This window comes from Thalia democratica, chromosome 7 (genome assembly GCF_965202585.1).
Source record: "Thalia democratica chromosome 7, ktThaDemo2.hap1.1, whole genome shotgun sequence".
NCBI classification, from domain to species: domain Eukaryota; kingdom Metazoa; phylum Chordata; class Thaliacea; order Salpida; family Salpidae; genus Thalia; species Thalia democratica.
The window spans coordinates 40486226-40510452 of NC_139171.1; the positions used below are offsets into that span (position 1 = coordinate 40486226).

The following is a 24227-nucleotide window of genomic DNA, read 5'->3' on the forward strand; positions in this document are numbered from 1 at the left end:
AATGTAAATATTAAAACACATTTTTGTGGATATTTTTTGTTTGTGTGTAGCTCAATGACCGAAAGGTCTTTTTTACACCATGTCCTTTGACATAGATTTTTGAGAATTGACTTTCTATGTGTTTAATAAACTTTTAAGTTTCTTTTATACTGTTAGAAATGTATTTACTATCATATCATTAGTGTAAAATTATTACAGATAGATGTTGTTTCTACATGTGGGTAGGGCCCAAAATGTACTTTAAAATGTTTAAAGTAAAAGCATCTTTAAACATTTTCTATATACATACAGTATAAACCATAAAGTAAAACTAAAACTAAATTTAGCCTCAGTTTTTTTATTGAAAAATTAAGAACTAGCTTTATATTCAAATTTAAATTATGAAGACTAGTTACATTATAAATATAAGTGCTTCATCTATGACTTATTGTAAATAAAGGCATCTATAGCTTTCAAATTATATATGTTACTGTTATTATAAAGATTAATTTGACAATAACTTAAAAAATAATAACCGAGGCGTATAATTAAATTTAAAGTAAATTGCACTTTTCTGTTAAATTGTTTCTAAACTAATTGTTTAAGTATGCTTTTCAGGTTATTTTTATTTTTAAGAAGTTAGCAATCTTTTTTTTATAACTTCTAAAATAAACAGTAAAATAAGTATTGATATCAACAAGCGAATATAATAAAAAAAATAGACGCATTAAGTATCGCTTTCTTTTCAAAACAGCTTTCACAAAAAATATTAAAACTAAACATAGTCAAGGTAAATAAACTGTTGTATTTGTGTACATTTAGACGTGTGATGAAGTCATAGGATATTGCACAGTATATTAAACTACTGAAAATATATTATTTTTATATAAACAAACTATGCAGTTATGTTACTGCTTCTACAAAATTTAAAAAAACTAAAGTTCAGTTATCAAAGATGACTGTATTTTTAGTACCTTACTAAAAATACCCCTTACTTCGCACCCCTTACTGTTATACATTAAGACTATACAACTTAATTTAATTATTGATTGATAAGGTTTTAAAATTGACCCAGAAATCTTTATTACGTTTTTTCATTTTTATACTATCTAAGTAATCTTTTATTTAACTTAATAAGTCTGTTTAGTTTACTAATTTATTTTTGTTAAGTAATTGTCAAAGACTGTCAAAATGCCATTGTATTATGTTTTGTTGACAATATGTAGTCTTATTATTTAAAGGGCATGCTGTATGTTAAGACTTAAATGTAAGATTATTAGAGATATATACAATATTATGTTAATATTAATTTTTGCTAATTTAAAGTCTAATAACAAATTAAATATAAAAATCAAGTCAATTCCTTTTAAATAAATAATAAAACTCAATTGTGCTAATTAATACTTTATTCCTACAGTTAGAGGTTTTTACAACTTATGAAATATTTTCGTATTTTAGAGTGTTAGACTTTTTTAAGTATAAATAGGATTAAACGATTCAAACAGTTAACTGTTACCAAATAAGTTTGTTTTAAGATGTTTGATCATCTTTTAATAATATAATTTTTTACTGTTTATACAATTACACTTTTATTCAAACCTTAAGATTTTACTTTAACTAAAGCCAACAATTTTAGCGCTTTGTGAAATTAACTTTATACAAAAATACTGGTTTACAAACATATACCAGTTTACCAGTTTTATAATCAGCTAAGTTTTGTTTAAAAATATTGCGAACAATACACTATCTTTATAATTTCGTACAGCATTTATTTATTAAATTAGATAAATGTAGATAGTTTATTAATATGACTATATTTTATGATGTTAAACTTTTTTCTAAGTAGTATATATTTTTTGTACAAAGTATTGACCTGAAATTGTCTATAAAGAACTAGTTTAATTTAGTTAACGTGTATTTCGATCAAATCAAATTTAACAAATCAATAATATTCAAACTACAAAATTTATAACTAAAGGACAGACAAAAAACATATAACTTTGTCTTACTTCAAAAAGAAGATCCTTAATTTAAAAAAGATATTTATAGTTATTTTTTGATTTTCATAGCTTCGTTGAAGTGTGTTAACCTGTTAACACACAGACACATGTAGTTAATGTAATAAAGAAATAATACTGTTTAATTCGATTTTGAGAAGTATCAATTTTTTAATCTTTTTAACTAAAAACATAATTGTTTTTTCTTTTTTTACTTATATTTTCCAGTGTGTTGTATTGTTGCTAATTGATTTTTTTTAAGGTTTGTCACATACAAAAAAAATCGAAATCTTGAACTAGGCATATCATAAAAGTATTTAGAAAAAAACAATAGAAAAAACAAAAATAAAAGTAGGTTAAACAAAAAAGTAACTACTTTTTTAGTTATAGGGATAAGAATAAAAACATGCATAAAAGTCTAAACTTTAAAAGGGGCCCTACAACAATAGTCAAACACCAATTTGATGAAAGTTGTTGCGAAAGAAAGGTTTTTTTCAACCAAAAAATAATCCTAGTTAGCTTTAAAAACAAGGAAAATAATAAGTTTTAAATTTTTTAAAAAATGGTTATTCTAGCTAAGTTAACGCTTGTTTGTAGTTATATTCAAAAGTAAAAGTGGTTACTAAAATACAAATTTTTCATAGTGAATTTGGTATTATTTGCACATGTGTTTTAAGTAAGTATAAGATTCTACATAATAAAAAAAAAACTGTTTGTAAAAATGTGTTAATTTAAGTAGTATTCCTTAAAAGATGTGATAAGGTCAAAAATATGCACACACGTATTAATAATGTGAATTGTAAAAGGATTACGTTGTGATCACTACTTTAAAGGTGTTTTTCGAATTTATTGTTTAAACTACTTATTAACTGAGAGTTTGTTCAAAAACAAAGTATTTTCTGAAGTTGCTTTTAATAAAAAACTTTATATATTGAAGTAAATGTCTAATCGATGTTATAAAAGTTGTTCTTTATAATGTAAATAAAAAGGCACATCGTTAAAGTTAATGATATACTACTATCAAGTTTAATTGTTACTTTTTTTATTTATAAACATTATTTTTTCATTAAAAGTTTATGTCTCAATGAGCTCATCAGTATACGTAAATCAGTTTAAAAAACATTGAAGTCACGTAGTAGATAGTGTAAGAAGGTATTAAATATTGGCTAAGCTTGAAAACAAAACGAGTATAAGTTTTAAACAATAACAAAAAAATATTATCTAATATCTATTAAATTTTTAGACAGTGTAGGTAGTAGTCAACTGTTAGTTAAAACGCAAGACAAATTATATGTTATAATTTTTTTTTTAATAATTTCAACGTTAAATATTGACAGATTTAATATCAATACAATGTCCTTTTAGTTTTCCTTTAAATTTAGATATACTTTCTTAGTAACTTTTTTATAGTTTTAAATAGTCTAGTTTATGAAAGTTGGAAAACCATTGAAAAATATATTGGTTTTAAAATTAGGAAAAATGTATCAACCGTCATTAATCTTTAGTAATAAAAACAAATGACAAAAACAAATTAAAACTTTGATAAAAATTAAATAAAAAGGCTAAAACGTCATTTAAACAATGTCGTTGAAACCTGCTTGTAAATAATTCATAATGCGTCACTTGAACAGTTCACTACTGGTAAAGAAATTAATAATATCTACTTAAAACAAAAGAATTCGCAAACTTCTTTTAAAATTGAGAAATTTTTTACATTTATACTTGAAATACTACCAACAAGGAACGTAGCTAGCTCTAAAAAATTACGAATCTGCAAAAAACGTAAGGGACGACGCGTTATGGCGTAATAGAGTGCATAATGTTATTGTATTTTATACTAAAATATGCATTTATCTTAAATCTTCAACAAAAATGGAATTTTTAAGTATGAGAAGTAATTGTTTGCAAGGCTGTTTATGTTGCTCCACACCCCATAATAGTCGGTCACTATGGTTTTTAAAATTTTCAAAATCTTGAAAATTTCATCAAAAATATCAGCAGCAAAATCTGTCAAAACAGATAATTTGTGAAAATAATCACAAAGCTACTAAACTGTGGATGAGGCAACTTCAAGGATTGGCTTAAGACATTAAATTTAAAAAAGTACATTACAAAAGTCTTTAAAAAAATTTGGCTTGTTGAAAAGCACTAATATTTTACTAAGTTTACAGTCGTAAAACAAAATAAACTCAAAAATAGTTATTGAAATGATAAGATAACTGAAAAATACAGTATTTATTAAATTACCTTAAAACTTGTTTGTACAAAAAAAAAACAAATAATGAAATACCATCGAAAGTTAGGAATAAAAACAAAAACTCTGAAAAAACCTTAATATAAAAAAAAACAACGCATAGAAAACAAATTGATTGCATACAAACTACATGTTAAACATTTTTTATCTAAGTTATCTTAAATTTAATATTTTTATTTAGAAAGGAATTCAAAATTTATCAAATAATAAGAGACTCTCGCATTTTTAAAGTTTTTCCTGCACTTAAACAGACATTTTTTCCTAAAAACTGATTTAGCTTTAGGCGTATGAATCCATTTAGTTAAGTACTAACCTTAGGTAGTTTTCAATATTATAGCAAAGATAAAGACTCAATCTTTATTGCTACTTCTTGATTATTTTATAAAATTTGCAAAAGCTTGCAATTGTTATAAATTATAACAGCATAAGTAATTTCAGAGACAGTTAAATAAATATGAAAATATTATTAAACAGTAAACAGCCTTCAATTGATAAAATCCCCAGTAGTTTTATATATTTTTAATTTTATTTTTCAATCTTAAATGTGAAGAACTACTTCTGTTGAAAGCTTTCATGAAAACCATCATTCTTTTTAAAATAAGACTTGGAACAGGGTTTCCTAAACTTATCTTCAAAAACGCCCCTTTGGCAGAAATTAAAAAAACAATTACCTCCATGCTAGATATCGTATCTTTACTAGTAAACTACCAATTTATCTTTTCACCGCCTAACGAAAACTTCTCATAATAAAATACCCCCAAAAGGGTGATATTGCTCACTTTGGAGAACCCTGATTAAAAAACTGATAAAATGGTTTTAAGATACTAATAACTACTATTTAAACGATGTAGTAGTTTAATAACAAAGTTGGTTTTATCAAATATTTTTTAACGAACAAGTAAACAACTAAAATATTTTTTTACACGAATACAAAGTTAAAGTTTAGCACTTGTGTAAAATAGTATAGCATTTTTACTTGAACTAAATTACAACTAATAAATTTCAAAATGTTACTAAAAAACTATGGCACCTACTACCTTTATGAGCTTACAAAAGATTATGATCACTTTAATCGTGCTAAACTTATGAAGATGACTTGAAGTATCGTTTGGTATAATAAAAATAAACATCAAAGTGAGCAACAAAAGTTTAACAACAACTTAACTTTTTTAAAAATATAAAATGTTCAACAGGGAAAACAATATTAGACAACATAAAATAAAATAAATACAGCAAGAAAATAAAAATCAAGTCTGAATACGTAAATTAATAAATTAATATAGTCTTGCTGCTTCAAGCTGAATTATACATATACATTAAACATACTGAAACAATACTGTTAAAATTATTAGTAAAATAATTCAATTAAAAAATGTAAAAAAACTTAAAGATACGTAATTACATAAAAAAACTTAAAAAATAGTTCTTTGAATTTGCTTTTTACAGTTTGCAATAAAATCTAAACACATATTACTTGATTTTAATATTATCAAACACAGTTACATGAAAGTTTGTGCCGAATTAAAACAAAAAACATAATGAAAAACTTTTTTGATATTAAATCTAAATTTACAGCACAAATAAAAATAAGTAAAGAAAGGAGGAAACAGATATTCTTATTGTTTTTTTAAAACACTAGCTTTTAATTCTATACAGTTTCTCAATAAATATCTTCATTGAAAAATGTATATGAATAAACAAATAAATATATATTTAAAACTTGTTGAAATGCATCTTTATAAAAACAAATATTGAAAAAATTATGGGTAGAAAAACCAAATGGCAGTATCATATACTCTAAAACAAGACTCTAATACAGGGTTTCCCAAAGTGGGGGCCATGAGTAGCAAAGGGGGAAGAGGGGGGCCATGAGCAGTAAAGGAGCCACAGGGGGCCATAACTTGAAACTTACACTAGATATTCTTGAGTTGCAGATGAAGAGCAAAAAAAAAGGTCTTATGTATATTTTGTCGTAGTTTATGAGTAACCAATATGTTGAAGGGGGCCATTGCTTTTTCAAACTCTTTAAAGGGGGCCATTTGCAAAAAAGTTTGGGAAACCCTGCTCTAACATATTCAAATTTTTTAAAACACATACTAAAAATTTTTAAGAAACAGCTAGAACCTTAGCACAAGTGTCAGAGATGCCCAGTTCAACCCGCTCGCCGTGCTCAATTTCCAAAACTTCCCCGTCGACCGTCATAATTCCCATCTTCTCTTCTTTCAGGGGACTCACCCTCAGCTTGCGACACTCTACGAACACGAGATCGGGGTCGTCGAAATCCAGTCCCTTTTTGGCGCCCATCTGGTCCCAAACTTCAACCAGGTGGTACTTGCTGATGCTGTTCCTGATCAGTGACACGTGAACGCTGTGCTGAGCCTCCAGACGAGTTCTCGGCGTGATCAGCTCGTTCTGGCCCACGTGACTCAGGACGAGCGCCTGCACGCCGATGAAACCGGTTTCCTGTAAATCCACCCACTCGTCGCCCCCAAGCGGCAAATATGACAACTGGACCTGGTAGTGCCGCAGGTTCATCGTCCTCCACACCCCGTACACCGTGTTTCGCAGGCTGCCTCCGATCTTGCGCAGTTTTTCAGACTCGATGTCGACGTCAGCTATTATGCCGTGCACGAAGCCCAAAATTGCGAATTTAGTTTGTTGTTGGGGGCTTTTATCGCCCGGGCTCGCAGATAGAGTGGAGTCTTGGTTCTTTTGAACAACGTTCACAGTCATCAAGTCGATATCAGTTGGCCTGCCGCGAATCACGTCAAAGGCGCAAGTGTACTTTGTGAGTTCTGGCAACGGATGGCTCCTTTTAAAAAATAATTACAATAGTTTAATAGAAATATTTCGCACTAAGAACTGATTTAGTAATAGTTGTGGTAGTTTTGTTACAAAAATAAAAAGAAAGGGCACATGTTTACAAATATTAAAATAGTAGATCTAATTTTTTTATAATAAAATAAATGACTATAAATTTAGAAGATTCCTAGTATTAAAATATAATTAACACTATTCTTTAATAGAAAAAGTACCAACGGAGAAATATGAGCTAAACTTTAAATATCTAAAATATTTAATTAAAAAAAAAAACCTAGTCTATCATGTTGATAAAATAAGCTAATAGTTGTAAGTTAAACACTTTTTACTATGGGTAGCAACCAAAAACAAGCTTCTAAACTTAAAAATGTCAACAAAGTATTTTAATTTAATACTATAAAAACAAAGTTGTAATAACAGACAACACATGTACATATTCTGAGTTCTAATTTCATATGATTTATTTATTTTTTAAACGCATTAAGAATATTGTAAACCATTATTAACATAACTTAGTATAAACAAAAAATTTAGACTCTTCATGATAACATGTAGATTGAAAACTTTTTTGTACTAAAAATTACGTACTATTTATTACAAGAAATAAAAATACTAAGTGATTGCAGTCTCAAAACTTGTAGTACTAACCATATATTTTTAATTCAGTTATCAAAATAATGATAACAACACTCTTCTTTATACAGCTTAATATTTTAAATAAAATTTAATTCTTAATGTAAAAAATTTACACAAATACTAAAGGAAAAAATTAATTGCATTATATATGTTGGATTGAAGCTAACATGAAACTGTTGTAAACAATTGCAGATGCAAGAGCATTTCCAGAGCCACCAGGTACTATTCCAATGGGGATCTTTAAGACTTCATCTCTGTCAGATCTCTTCATTAACCCATTTATAACCTAAGAAGAGTTTTTATTCCACTTAAAAATGTATTTTGTTAACTGAGGTAACTAATTAATTTGCAATTTAGATATAAAACTAAAGCTGAAGTTTTAATACTGTATTTTTTGATAATAACCTTTTGTATACATTATCATGCCAACTAAGTACGCACTTTGAACACAGCGCAAAAGTGCGTACCCAACCGGTAGTGCGTACTTAAGGGATTTTAGTCTTTAATTACCTACGTTAAGCCTAACGCTATGATGTTTAAAGCCACTAAAGCTAACAAATGACTATTAAAGCAAAATTCCCAAAACTAAAACTTTAATCTTCTAAACAAAACATATTTGTTGAAAGTACATATATTATAAGTATACTTATTTGTAAAGATTTCTTATGTATGTATATTTGTGTTTATATTCCACCTACCAAGTTTTTAATTTATCTTGTATTTCCTTGTACCTTTAAAATTTACATAGTAGAAATAGTTAATTACTATTTTTAAACAAATAAATACTTATGAAAACATTGATCATTCATTTATTAAAATATGTTTATTCAAAAAGCTAGTTTAGGGTTACAAAATTTTATTCCTGCTTACTTATTAAATGATTAGCAATTTTTGAATTTTAATTGGTTGTCTTGGTAGAAAACACAACAGTTAGGGAAAAAATGGTTTTCAAAATTATTTGAATTTAATACAGTATAATATATTTAAAAAAAAAAAAACTTTTGTATTATTACTTTTAAGCTTGTTATCAAATTCAAAAAAAAAAAAGCATTTTGAATACAGCGTTTTTCGGCTAAGAAAGTGCGTACCATATCGGCAGTTCGTACCTAAATGGCAGGTTACTGTATTATAAAACAATTGTAAACTGTTGAAATATTCAGTTTATATAATAATATTTTTTTAAGCTAAAAATTAAAGCTTACTTTAAAATACTATAGCTTTAGTACTAAATTCAATTAAACTTTGTACAAATGAAAGACAATCAACAAATAAGTATGATGCTGTTAAACAAAGACTTGAACAACTAGTAAAAATATGATTTTATACTGGTTATAAAATAGTTACATACTAACTTCATGTATTAACCCATCTCCAGAAACAACAACTATTGCATCAAATTTGTTTAAATTTTGCCTGACAATATCTTCATTGGCATGGTTTTGATAAGCTTAAAAAATATAATTTTGTTTTTATCTTTTTAATAGATTAATAATAAGTATGTAAGAGTTTATTGAAATTTTTATACACTTTTTACATTTACTTAACTTAAAATTAACTAAAAAGCACAGTGAAGCAGCATGATTGTGTAACACATGAAGAAGAAGTTTTATTACTACACGTTGGATTTTCATGAATAATTAATTGTAAAACATGTTTATTTACAAAAAACAAACATTCTTATAGAGAAATTATTTTACTCAAAACTGCAAAAACTTTTTTGATACTTTCGTGATCGAATATATAAAATGCTTTTAAAACAAATCAATTAATTCTACCGTATAATTATAACGAAATTTTACATGTAAACTTATTTATTTTATCTAAAATAAAACTAGTAATATAACTTTTACTAAAACAATTGGATAAATAAAAAAATAAGTTTACCTTCTAAGATTACTATCTGTTTAACAATTTATGTTGAATTTGTACAAATTAAACAATTAATAAAAATTTATACAACTTAAACATAAGTAAAAATTATCATTTATGTTACAAAAAAAAATCAAAACATATTATTAAAACAAGAACAATAGTCAACTGTTTTAGCTAGTTGTTTTTTTATTTCTGACTTAAAATGTTTGGATAAATCATTGAAATACAAGTTTTATAATACGTTTGTGACACTTCTACAAAAAGCATGAACTTTAATTCATTATTAAAATAATAGGTATTTAAACCATACAAATATGAACAAATATATATAACATACTTTTATTAATTTTAGGTATTGACATTTAAATTTACTTTATCTTAAAATTATCAAACTAGTATGCTGAAAAATAGAAGCAAGCTGCTTTTAAGTCTACAATTTCTTGAATAAAAAGAAAAAAAAAATTTTTTGCCTATAACACAAAAACAAATTTTATTGAGAAAAAAAATTCAAACAGCTTTCTATCAATAACAGTAAATCCAAAAAACACAATCTATTTATTTTTCAGTTACGAAAGCAGAAAATGTACTACATCGAACTATTAGTTTCATTTTAATTTTTAACATTATATGATTATACAATTATTTTTCTGTAAAAATGTTATGTAATTAAATAAGCCGTAAGAAGAAACCAAAATGTAGATTACTTTTATTTAATTGAAATCTTAAAAATATTTTAAATATTTTTACAGAAATTTAAGTGCTAAAAATGTATAAACAATTATATGTTATTATTAAACAACATTTACAATTCAAACAAAACTTTTTTTGTTATTATCAATAAATTCGTTTTTACACAGTCATAAAGAAATACTGATGCAACAGCAGAAACAAGTTTTAATAATAATAAAATAATTTAAATGTAGTTTTATAAGTATTGTTAAAATTATATGACCGCTCTAAAATTGTTTAACAAAATTACAAAAAAAAAAGACTGTTTATTTCTCTTACTCAAAATAATCCTATACTTATGCAAAAGATCTACTAAAACTGTAGCTAGATTTAGTAATTAAATTAGAAAGATTTTTAGGTTATAAACCAAAAATATAATAAAAAATCTTTTTACTTTTAATTTATGACAATATTTATATAAAATTGAAATGTTTTGACATATGTTGAAGTATTTTAATTTAAATCAATTTATGATTAAAAGCAAAATGAGAGCTTTTTTAATACCTGTTTTAATACAAACATGTGAGATTTCTGCTTCAGCCATCATTTTAAGAAGATTTTGATTGTACATCTTTAGAGCTTTGCCACTACCACTAAAAGGATTTACATAAACTAGAAAGTTTCTTTTTTTTATTTCAGTGGCATCTTCTTTTAGTAACTGAACTAAACCATAATAAAAATTTAATGAACTGATTTTATTTATAATAAACATAAACTTTAACAGCCTAATTACTTACTTATTTAAAAACTCATAACCACCTTTTAAATAAGTTGAAGAAATACACTATTACTACTTGCTCATGTATTTATAGCAAGAATGCTATGTGCTAGGTTGCAACTGGTTTTTGAGAAGTTTCTTTCTAGCTTTCTGAATTTCTTCCAGTTTTTTTAAAAGTACACGTTTTTGGATCTATTTTTAGTTTACAGTAAGTTTAAGGTTAAAAAGTGTTAAGTAGTATAACAACATTAAAAAGATAAGGTCAAGCCACTTCAAATGTGTTTTTTTTATTAAAAATTTCAATGATGACAAAAAATTAATATCTTTATAATAACTATTCGAAAATATAAATTTAAGCGTTTGTTAACAAAGATCCGAGCGAAACAAGTTCACTGGAATATATAATAACAACAAAGTAAACAATATTGTTTCTTTATTACTTTAACACATGTTTCTGTGTGTTAACGGGTTAACACACTTCAACGGAGCTCTGTAAAAAAAATAAATGCTGTAAGGAAATAATAGAAGCTAGAGTAGGTATATTTATATGTGTTTATTAAAAATAAAATAAATAGTATAGATTATTGTAGAATAATGGTTAATAATAGAAACAATACATAATGTTAAATCTGACTGTTATAAAACTATATAATATTTATAATTAATTAGTCTGAATTAGATAAAGTAAATAAGATTAATTTAAGCACTGACGAGGTCTTTGACTGAAACTTAGTTTGTAAAATAAATTCTTGAAAGAATAAATTCATTAGTTAAAGTAAAATTCAATACAAAATAAAATAACAAATCATAATATAAAACCAACTTACATGAAAATCAAGAAATTACTGATTCAAAATATTTAAACGTTACTAATCATTTAACATTATGTATTGTACCTATTATTAACCATTAATCTATACTTTTTATTCAACACATATATATACCTACTTTAGCTTCTATTCTTTCCTTACAGTATTTATTTTTTTTTACAGAGCTCCATTGAAGAAAATATGTGTTAGTTTAATAAAAAAAACTTTAATTTTTTTTTTTAATTAGTTTTTGATATTATTATCTTTCTTTTAGATTTTTTGTGCTAAATCAAAATTTTACAACTTAACATGTAAAAAATGTTAAGAATTCCAGGTTTTCCAGTTTTTTTAATGAATTTCCTTCAAGATTCAATTTTTTTTTAGCCTAAATTGTCAAATTCCAGATTTTCCAGGATACCAGGTTTTGTGGCAACCCTGTCTGAATTTTAATCATAGATGTTGAAAAAATCATAGAAAAATTAAGCTTTTGTACTCACATTTCATTTAAATATTATTTTAGTTTATAAATAAATGAGCTATCATATGTTGTAAAAGTTGTAAATTTTAACTTATTTTAAAAATTCAATTAGGCCAAAGAATAAAAAGAATTGCAAAAGCTAATTTATTTTTTGAAAATAACATTAGCAAAATGCAGTCAAAAGTGATAAAAAAAACTTTGTTATTAAGACCATGTTTATATCAAACTTCCTGACTTTTACTGACATTTTTTCAAACACCGCCATTTTTTCTTGGCTTCGTGGCAACCCTGAGTTTTTATATTATTAACAAAACTCAGCAAAACAAAACACTAACCATCTCTTTTTATTAAGTTTTTTCCAGTAAGTAAAAGTTTAATTGTTCTATTCCATAATGTAGCAATAACTTTTTTATCTTCTTTATTGGATATTATTTCCAATGTTCTAAAAACAAGACATGAAGGATAAAATGTTCAAAGCAGATTATAAAGTTTAAAAAATGATAGTTTGTTATTGTATAATGTAGGGGTGGGAAAGATTCTAGATAACTAAACAAATTTATTAAAAAATAGTCTTTAAAAAGAAAATAAATCAAAAAAAGTATTCCCAGCCAGATAATTTTTAAATAGTACAACAAATTAACTTTAACAAAACACATTTTGTTTTTTAAATACTTGTTTGACTACTTTTAAGTAAAGCTTGTCAAAAATTGTATCTTACTAAATTAAACTGAATTGTAATAAAATTATAACGTAGTTATAATCCTAAAGTTTAAAATCATAAATCACGTAATAATTAAGTGTAGACTTAGAAACTAACTAGATGCTAATACTAAACAACTTTGCTGTACTAATAAAACTTATTAGATTAAAATCAAACTAAAATAAACCAGCAATAAAAACAAACTAAAAAATAAAACTATTTTTTTAGAATATTTAAGGAACCAATTACTTGATACAAAGATTTAATGAGTCTAGTTTGGTTTTATATAGTTCTTTGTAAGATATACGAACTTTTTCTGCTTACATAAACTGGACCTAAAAGATTGAATGCAAAAGGCTTCCAGTATATGTAGATGAGTTTTCTGCTCTCATTAAAACTGAAAATTTTTCTTTTTTATAACTTCTCATACATTCATAATTGTTTAACAAATATTATTCAGTCGCAGAGAAGTACTTTTTTGCAGTTTTCTCCAAACAACCATCAAACCAGCTTTTAAAAATTTTCAAAGTATGCTGAATGATTCTTACATGAAACCTTTGAGATGTTTTTCCCTTGTAGTCACTACCACAGTGACAACTAAGTTTATAGATGATGTTACTTTTTTCTTGGGTGGGAAAAACATCTTAGTGAATTCCATATAGAGGTCAATCCGTATACAAAATTGTTCTTAAATAATGTATAATGATTGACCTCTAAGTAGAATTTACAAAGATGTTTTTCCCATCCAAGAAAAAGTAACATCATCTAAAAATTTAGTTGTCACTGTGATAGTGACTGTATGGGAAAAATATCACAATGGTTTCACAAAAGAATTGATCAGCGTGTTCCTAAAATCTTGAAAAGCTGGTTTGATGGTTGTTTTGAGAAAACTGCAAAAAAGTACTTCTCTGCGACTGGATAACATTTGTTGGAAAATCATGAGTGTGCGACAAACTATAAAGAAGAGAACTTTTCAGTTTAAATAATAGTGGAAAACTCTTTTCAGCTACATATTTCGAAGCTATTATAAGAAGGTTTTTGAACGTATTTATATACCATTTGCAACTTAATATCAATAGATTATTCATTTTGTTTCATATTTTATTACACAAAGCTTTTCAAAACTATACAAGTTTCATTCTCAAGTGTTTTATTTTAAATGAATTTAAAAAAAAAAAATTGGTAAGTGAACAGCTTAAAAAATAACTTTAAATTATGACGTATGAATAAATTCAAATAAATACAAAATTTAGAGATTTAAATTAAGTAAAACTAAAGTAAAGGTATGTTTATTGAGAGATTGTTAATATTTTTTTTCCATTTAATGCTACTTGCGTATTTAAATAAGGTTGCGCTTCCACAATCAATATTGATTCGAGCCTGTAGAGTTCCCTTTGCTTACATCGTTTCAAAACTTTTAATATCTATTAATAAACATACCTTTACTTTAGTTTTACTTGCTAAATCTCTAAATTTTGTATTTATTTGAATTTATTCAGACGTCATAATTTAAAGTTATTTTTTAAGCTTTTCTCTTACAGGGTTGCCACTTGTTTTTTCAAAATTTTTTCCAGGTTTTCTTAATTTCTTCCAGGTGTTTAAAAGTAAACATTTTTGGGTCTATTTTTAGTTTTAAGTTAACTTCTATAAAAGAAACTGTGTTAAATAGTACAAAAACATTTAAAAGATGCTGTAAAGTTACTTTATATTTGTTTTTTAATAAAAAATATTTTGATGATGACAAAAAAATCTTATTTATATGATAGATTTTTGTGTCAAATTGAAATTTTAGTACTGAATATGTTAAAATTATTAAAAATTCCGGGTTTTTTCAGGTTTTTTGATCAAAACTCCAGGTTTTTCCAGGTTTTTTTCAAAATTTCTCAAATTCCAGGTTTTTCCAGGTTATTTTTGCCTAAATTGTCGAATTCCAGGTTTTTCAAGGTTTCCAGGTAAAGTGGCAACCCTGCACTTACCAAAATTTTTTTTCAAATTTCATTTAAAATTTATCACTTTAGAAAAAAAAACTCGTAAAGTTTTGAAAAGCTTTGTGTAATAAAACATAAAACAAAATGAATAATCTATTGATATTAAGTTGAAAATGGTATATAAATATTTGGAAGCCTTGTGCATTTAATCTTTAAAGCCTAGTTTATGTAAGCAGAAAAAGTGTATATATCAAACTAGACTTTTTAAATCTTTGTATTAAATAATTTTAAAGTAATTGGTTTCTTAAATATTCTAAAAAGTGTAGTTCGAATTTTATTGATAGTTTTTATCGCTGTTTTATTTTAGTATGATTTTAATCTAATAAGTTTTATTTGTATATCAAAGTTGTTTAGTACCAGCACCTAGTTAATTTTTAAGTCTAAACTTAATTATTAGGTCGTTTTATATTGAAGTTATAATTAAATTATAATTTCATTTCAATTTAGTTTAATTAAGTAATTTACAATTTTTGACAAGCCTTACTTGAAAGTATTCTGGGAAATTTAAAATATGAATTGTGTTTTGTTATATTTTTTGAATAATTTATGCACAGGAAAAAAGTTGAATAAATTAATTAAAACACTTTAAAAGAAAGTTTCAATGAAATAGTCATTTATTAAGCTGTAATAATAAAAATGAGAGCACATTTAATTATAATTTTTATTGAAAAGCAAAATTTTGTTTGATTTGTAAAAGTTGTTTATAAACTAAAAAGGCAATTTTACTGGCCAGAAATTTCTGGTGGCAGGTCATATGTTTCCCACCCGCAATAAAACTTATTTTACTAAATAACATCATTACAACTTCTTTACTGAACCTTTTTTATTTATAGTTGATAAAACCGTCTTCTAGGTTAACTTGTTTGTTTTTTATGATCAGCAACTTAAGTTTAAAAATACATCACCTATACAAAATTATACATAACATTTATGGCTTAAATTAAAACAATAACTATTTATAAAAAAATATATATTGAAATACAACAAATCTTAATAATTTTAAACATACCTAAAGCATCGATAACGCATTGGTTTTGAAAAAAGCTTCTTTTTCATAGGATAATAAAATATAGTAATAAATTGATTAATACTACTAGTAGTTTTATTTTCATCAGTAAGACAACCTAAAATATGATTAATAATATACAATTTTGATAATACTAAAACCAGTTTATAATTGAAAACCATTTAAATAACACTTGTTTCTTTTTCAGTTTAAAAGAACTTTACTAAAAAATCCTGAATAAATATTTTTATAAGCAAATTTACCTACAACATCTTTAAGACTTATAATACAAGTAGAAACATTGGAGTTTTTTATTTCAATAAAACTATTTGTAAGTTGGACTGTAGCAGTTTTTTTTTGTGGATGCAATGTGAACAAGCCTTCAAGTAGTATTTCATCATTGAAGCTTCCTTCACTGCAGATTATATATTTATCACAAGTGATTAATACTTATAAAAATATAGCTTTTGTAAACTAATTTCATATTTCAAAACGTAGTATAAACTTAAAATACTACTAATAATTTACTATTTTCAGACACAAAACTAACGTAAAAGGATTACTCAAGGAGTTTAAAAGGGCAAGTTTTACTGCCCTTTTTAGTATAAATTTAATATGAATTTATTCTTTCAAGAATTTATTTACAAACTAAGTTTTGGTCAAAGACCTCGTCAGTGCTTAAATAAATCTAGAAAGATATGTGACAGTCATGGAAAATAGCATATAAACAATTAACTTAAAATAAAAACAAATTTTTACTCAAAATCTTTACTTAAAAAACTAAAAAAATTAAATTTAAATTTTAAGATTGAGTTTAAGGTAAAGTTCAAATTTTATTTAGTTTTAAAATAAATATAACAACAATAATAATAATAATAATAATAAAAGCTGTATGTAGCTTTCTTTTTTCTTCCAGTTAATTTTCAAAGTAAACATTGCTCAAGCAAAAATGTAGCTAATAAAGTGAGCTAAAAGTTAAGGTGAATTTTAATGTAGCTTATTTTAATTGTGACGTAACTATTAAAAATTTAAACAATCTTGTTCTTGTAATAGCTATGAAAATTTGAAATCCCTCCCAAATGGTTTATATAAAAACTTATAGTTAAAACAAATTTTTACCTAAAAACAAAACAAGTTAAGTTATAATATTAAGATTGAATTTGTGGCAAAGTTTAAATTTTTGTTAAGTTTCAAAATCAAAGTACAACACAAATAGTAATAAAAAAATCTGTATGTAGCTTTCTATTTTCTTCGAGTTGATTTTCAAAGTAAACATTGCTTAAATAAAAATGTAGTTAATAGTAATTAGTGAGCTTAAATTAAGATGCAATTTAATCAAGCTAATTCTTATTGTGACTTGACTATTGAAAACTTAAGTAACTTTGTGCTTGTATTAGTTATGAAAACTTGGAATTTTGCTTGAATGATTTTAAAAAAACTTTTAGTTTTAAGAAGTAATAGCTACATAAAAACTTATTGAAAGCATGCATGAAACCTGTATTACGGGCAACTTAAGTTTTACAGTGGAGTTTTTGGAAGTGTGGGCAGGAACAAAAGAGCTTGTACCGTTTATTTAGGTTTTCCCATCTGTCTGCTTTGGCAATCGCGACCTTTTCTAATATGCAAGTGCTGCAAATGCTTTGTGGGTTTTAGGCTTTGCCAATATGGTGGATAATTTCCCAATCTATTTTGTAGTTAATGTTGTTATTTTTAAGCTTCAATATATACTTCGATATTTCTGTTTTGTTCTCTTTAGTTTTTAAAGTCACTAATATGTTTATACCATTTTTTTTTAAGTGTCACCCGTTGAGCCCAAATATTATTTAAGCTCACTTAAGAAAATCAGCTCAAAGAAAATAGAAAGCTACATACAAATTTTTTTAATATCATTTGTGCTGTTCTTTGATTTTTAAACTTAACAAAAATTTAAACTTTGCCACAAATTCAACCTTAATATTATAATTTAACTTGTTTTGTTTTTAGGCAAAAAATTTTTAACTATAACTATAAGTTTTTATATAAAGCATATGGGCGGAATTTCAAATTTTCATAGCTATTACAAGCACAAGATTGTTTAAATTTTTAATAGTTACATCACATTTAAAATAAGCTACGTTAAAATACACCTCAACTTTTAGCTCACTTTATTAACTACATTTTTGCTTAAGCAATGTTTACTTTGAAAATTAACTGGAAGAAAAAAGAAAGCTACATACAGCTTTTATTATTATTATTATTGTTGTTATATTTATTTTAAAACTAAATAAAATCTGAACTTTACCTTAAACTCAATCTTAAAATTTAAATTTAATTTTTTTAGTTTTTTAAGTAAAAATTTTGAGTAAAAATTTGTTTTTATTTTAATTTAATTGTTTATATGCTATTTTACATGACTGTCACATATCTTTTTAGATTTATTCAAGCACTGACAAGGTCTTTGACCGAAACTTAGTTTGTAAAATAAATTCTTGAAAGAATAAATTCATTATTTCTCCTCCAGTAGTTGAGATTTCTCTATTTGTTTTCTTAAAACCAAAACATATAATAAATTTCACATCATAAAATAAAGTCTAAACAAAAAAATATTGTTGTGCTTTTTATATGCTTCTTGTTAAACTTAAACTCTGATATTGTAATTGTAACCCTAAAAGTACTAAGACTTTTAGTTCAATTGTTGTAAGAGTCTTTGTTGTATTCAAATAACAATTGCAAGTTACAAAATTTTTTCATTTTACTTATTTGCTTATTTAAAGTTTATTTTAATTGAATCTCCAACTCTTTGTCCAAAATAGATGAAATATACAAAAGGGTTTTGAAGAATGTTATAATTATAAAATTAAATTGTTTATTTTATTAATTATACAAGGTTTTCAAAAAAGTTGAATATTAACGTTCTTCAAACTTATTTTATCTCATTAAACTTTTGACAAAGAACTGGAGAAACAATTCAAAAAGCTAAAGTATATAACTTATTTTTAATGAAAAATATAATGATTTTAAATTGCAAAATGTACTTGAATACAAGTACAGTAACCTCTCGGATCTTTACGCACTCGTGACGTTACGCACTCTTGTTTAGTTACGCATTTCAGAATTCTATAAAATTCAGAAAATAAAAATTTTCATTTTCTTTAATATTGCACAAACTAGGTTTAATGTATATTTTTGAATTAAAATATGTTTTTGAATGCTAACACACCTCTCTATATCTTTAGACTTTGTAAATTTATGTTCCTTGACTAATTGATAAACATTTAGTTATACCTCAGTATATCAGAAATTTTGTTAACAATAAGAGATTAAATCAAAATTCTGAAATAAACATGACTGTGTTTAATAATAAAAGTATAATGAAATAATGAGAGTTTAAAACACAAAGAAATAATACAACAGTCTTGCCCTATATATTAATAAACACCATTTTAAAATTTTAAAGAATTGCTTAATTATAAATTGAATTTGCTAAGTATAAAAGAATATAAATGTCACATATAAATAAAGATAATTTCTACTTATTATTAAAAAAATAAAGTTAATTTACTTGTATTATTATTTTATAGAAATTTAAATCCTTTTTTTAGTATATTTATAGTTTTATCTGTTGTTTTCATATTTATAAATTAAGTAAAAAAGTAGTTAAAAGTGGCAAAGTGCCCAGTCTGCTTTTAACTAAAAGCAATATTAAAAAACAGCCATTATAGTGAGTATATTTGGTACCTCTTGTTTCTTTACGATCTCTCATATCTTTACGCACTTTTTCTGTGGACACAATGTGCGTAAATAAGCGAGAGGTTACTGTATTTGTGTTTTTAGTTTGTTACCTAATTTCAGTAAACGTTGTACAACTTATTCAAATTAAGGCAGTTGGGAAGTAAATGAGTCTTTATATTAGTTTTAAGTTTTACCTTAATAACTTTGCTTTTAATTTTTTTCTACCATTTCAAAATTCAAATTAACAAAGATATTTAATATACTGAAGTTGGGAATTTGATAGGTCCTTATAAAAGGCTAAAAAGACTAAAATTTTGACTTTTTTCTGCCTTGATATTGTTTTTTATGAAGTAAAAATATTTCAAAAAAATTATTTAAACTTTGCTAGAAACATTTCCCAAAAATTGAGGTAAATTGTTTAGAAAATACAGGAGAATATAAACTTTAAGTAGTTTTTTAGTTTAAAACTAAATATGCATTAAAAAATTTCTTTGAAAATATTTGAACTGGAAAACTATATGTTTTCTTTTTTAAACATAAGCTTAAATTTAATAATTTGTTATAGAAATAACTAACTTTTTATCAGGTATTTAAAACCATTAAAAAATAGCAAAAAAATATTATGCACATAAAAAAAAACTTACTTTTTGTTCATTTTCCAGTTTTTTAAAATTAAAAATTAAAAGCTGTAATAAACTTTTTAGAATATTATTGTTTTAAAAAAAATTTTAACTAAAAGAAAAATTTCAATAAACAAAGCTAAAAATCAAATTCAAACTAGTATTCAGTTATTTTTTATAATTTCTAATATTTTTAGCAACAAAATAGTATAAAAAACACCCTATACATATAAGACAGTGTTGTTAACAGTTTTCTAATTACTAACTTTTCTTACAGTATTTTTAAAGTACTAGTTCATTTTTAGGAGAGAACTTAGTTAATGATAAAAAACATGTTAAAAAATACTTAGTTAAAATACTGAAAAAATCTGTCTTGTTATTATAAATATGTTTTATTTTATTTCAACCTGTATTGATTTTATGAATTAAGCTCTTTAAAGTCCTTGTCATATAACTGTTTTCAAGCCTTAGCAGTGATTTAAAATAAAAAGTCTTAATACTTTTAATTACAATTAAAACTTTGCTTTAAACTTTATGTTTGCTTTTTTAACAATCATGAACTTACATTTTTAATTAAAACTTTTCAATTTATTTAATCAAAGTATTTTTTTTAACATTGAAAATTAGCAATCCACCAGTTCTATAACAGGATCTGGTCATAGCTTTCTAAGATACCAATCCAACCAGATTTTAATTTGAAAAAAAGGTTTGATTATGGTCGGTTTAGATATTGACTTGAAAAAAATGGTTCTTTTGCAAGGTGGCCACTGGTTTTTGAGAAATTTCTTTTAGGTTTTTGGGTCTATTTTTAGTTTAAAGATAAGTTTAAGGTTAAAAGCTGTGTTAAGTGAACAAAAACATTGATAAAATACTGTAAAGCTTCTTTAAATAAGTTAAAAAAAAAATTAAATGAGAACAAATTTTTATAATCTATATGATAGATTTTTAGTTTCATATCAAAATTTTACTACTTAACATGTAAAAATTGTTAAACATTACTGCAGGGTTTGTGCGCGAATTTTTTTTTCATTTAGCCTGACTAAGACCAATTTAGCCTGACATTTTTTCGAAGTAAAGAAAATCCCCTTTAGAATTCATTTAAGGTATTGGGGGATCTTGATTAGTACTATTGTAGTCTCCGACTTCAACCAGCTTTAGTATTTTGAGCTTTAAAAATCTGCTGAAAGCAGCTCATAGCTTACAACTCAATAAAATAAGACTAAATTGTAAAAAAGGTGACTGACCCCATCCCCTATGCCCTTAACATAACAAACTCAGTAATAAGTTTTAAAATACGTGTTATATCTAATCTATTACTAGTGTAAAAATTTAATATATATTACTTAACACAATTTTTCAATTCAATTAAGCACTATGTAAAAACAAGGGTTGCCACTCGTTTTTTCAAAACTTTTTCCAGGTTTTTCAAATTTCTTCCAGGTTTTTAAAAGTACACATTTTTGGGTTTATTTGTAGTTTAAAGTTAAATTTAAGGTAAGAAACAGTGTTAAACAGTATAAAAAGAATCAAAAGATACTGTAAAGCTACTTAAAATGTGTTTTTTAATAAAAAAACTTTTGGTGATGACAAAAATTTTTTATCTATTTGTTTAATCTTTTGAGTCAAACCATAATTTTACTACTGAACATGTTAACATTCTTAGAAAATCCAGGTTTTTTTTAGGTTTTTTTCAAAATTTCTTATTTATTTTTTCCAGGTTATTTTTGCCTAAATTGTCAAATTCCAGGTGTTTCCGAGATTCCAGGTAAAAAGGCAACCCTGAAAAACATTATAAACAAAAGATTTATAATAAAACAAACACTTAAACCCTCAATAAGCTATTGTATTCATTGAATTGGCGTCAAATTGAAAGTAGAATGTGAATGAACTGTTAGTTTAGAGATAATGAAAGTGAACAGTTAGTTTTAGAACAGTTTTTTACAGATATATTTAAATATAGAAAACAAAAATGAAAGTTAGTGCATTGTTGTGTTTTATTAAAATCTAAAATTAAATGATTACAAGAGTAATAAAATAAGTAAAAAAATATTTTTTATAGTATTTTGGCTAGTACTTAAAATTTATACCTAGTTATAAATCCTAAACTCTAAATAAATATAGTAATTGTTGATGTCGTATCAGATTTAAAAAGCTTAAACTTAAATTAAAAAAAAAACCTTAAATATTTTGTTCTTGTATAGAAAAATGAATTGTACCTAAAATTTGTACTCCCACAAAACTTAGTACTTATATCTTAAATATAAGTTTTAGTTTTGTGAATATCTCTCATAACTTTAAACAAACAGTAAAATATATGAATAAACTGATAAGAGTTTTTATCTAAAAAGTATTTGGTATAAAGCTTTTAAATTAGAAATTAAAACAGTTAAACCAACTAAGCTCTGAAAAACATAGCTGATGTAAACAAATTCAAACAAACAGCTAAGTTGTTGAACTAAACTGTAATGTTTAAACTGTATTTTTTTTATAAATTTTCATAAGTATGACATATATAATCTACTTGAAAAAAATATTGAATGTTCTTAAGATTTTTTCAGAGATTCAACAAAAGGTTTTAAGCATTTATTTTTACAAACACTGACTGATTTTGTCTTTAATAACTAAATCTTTATTTAGAAATAAATTCACATCTCAATTTGATCTTAAAAAGATTTCTCAAATTAAACCAAAAATTTTCAAGCATTTGAACTGAGAAAAACTGAAATTCTCAAGTTTTTAAATAAAAAACTGATTTAGCCTGACGTTTTTCAACTTTTTTCAAAAAAACTGATTTAGCCTGACATGCACAAACCCTGATTACTGGTTTTTCCAGGTTTTTTAGTGATTTTTGTTCAAAATTCCAGGTTTTTTCGAAATTTCTAAAATTCCAGGATTTTCAGCCTAAATTGTAAAATTCCAGATTTTTCCAAGATTCCAGGTTTAGTGGGCACCCTATATTTGGCTCCAGTTGAGCCTAAATTTGACTTAAAGATCTATACCTGGCATAGCTTTTAAAATGAGTTTGACTGGATTGAAATTTCTAATCCAAAATTAATGTTTAACCAGATCCTAATACAACTACTTTTTTAAGTCGAGATCCAGTTGAAACTGGGTTTAAATCAACTTTTTAAGTTTAATCTTGTTAGATCCAGATCTTCATCCAACCAGTTCAAATGTTTGGATATAGTAGAATACATTGAAAAATAGTTAAGATTAAGTGCATAGGAAGGAGGGGGTTCAATTAAAAAATCAAATCTTTTTTACATTAATAAATAGACTACAAGTAATTAAAAAAAAAAATTAACTCAAAATAACTTTTGAGAGATAGGCAAACTTAGTTTGAGATAGTATTTTAAAAAAACCATCTCCTCCTAAACTTTTGAAAAATTGTCTTTAACTTTTTTTAGTCTAATCTTTAATAAGTTATGAAGAACTAGTAGGAAATATACTTGTTATTTCTTAATAGAACCAAGTTATTTAAATAAAAATTTAACAAAAAAAGTCTTTTAAAATTTGGTCATTATTTTTTTTTTTTCAAAAAAATCCACTACCTGCAAATTGTTACAGCATTTAAAAACAACCTTTTGAGAATAAAACATTTTCACTGTGTGCACAAGTGCACACCAGTGTGCTTAGAAATTACTTTAATGGGCACAGAAAATTTAGAAAGTGTTTAAAAATCACCTTTTATATGTCTCTTTTTATTAAAAAACTTAATTACAGGGTTGCCACTGGTTTATGAGAAATTTCTTCTAGGTTTTCAAAAGTACACTTTTTTTGTTCAATTTTTAGTTTAAAGTCAAGTTTAAGGTTAAAAACTGTGTTTTGTAGTATGAAAACGTTAAAAAGATACTGTAAAGCTACTTTAAATGTTAAAAAAAGTTTGATGATGAAAAAAATTTAAATCTAT

General features: G+C 24.9%; 1 protein-coding gene across 4 annotated transcripts; it reads right to left on the reverse strand.

Annotated features, from left to right (window-relative positions):
• Positions 1-5629: 5629 nt before the first annotated feature.
• Positions 5630-20385, reverse strand: LOC145840461 (sphingosine kinase 1-like). 4 transcript variants are annotated; one of them, XM_082947725.1, is made up of 8 exons: positions 20342-20385; positions 16250-16401; positions 15990-16104; positions 12628-12734; positions 10792-10950; positions 9039-9133; positions 7854-7972; positions 5630-7042 (listed from the first exon to the last, which is right to left on the reverse strand). In XM_082947725.1, exons 1-8 carry the CDS (start codon positions 20350-20352, stop codon positions 6337-6339), a joined length of 1464 nt encoding a protein of 487 aa, XP_082803851.1. In that variant the 5' UTR covers positions 20353-20385; the 3' UTR covers positions 5630-6336. The 4 variants fall into 4 exon arrangements, with proteins under 4 accessions (XP_082803851.1, XP_082803852.1, XP_082803854.1 ...); XM_082947726.1 differs by lacking the exon at positions 20342-20385 and adding an exon at positions 17482-17604; XM_082947728.1 differs by lacking the exons at positions 12628-12734; positions 15990-16104; positions 16250-16401; positions 20342-20385 and adding an exon at positions 11025-11152.
• Between the last annotated feature and the right edge of the window lie 3842 nt (positions 20386-24227).

Bases quoted from the DNA above. Each gene is read 5' to 3' on its own strand.
- LOC145840461 (XM_082947725.1), bottom strand. The intron at 9,134-10,791 runs GTATTAAAAAAG...ATATTTTTTAAG, and splicing joins ACATGTTTGTATTAAAACAG to CTTATCAAAACCATGCCAAT. The intron at 7,973-9,038 runs GTTAGTATGTAA...AACTCTTCTTAG, and splicing joins GAGATGGGTTAATACATGAA to GTTATAAATGGGTTAATGAA.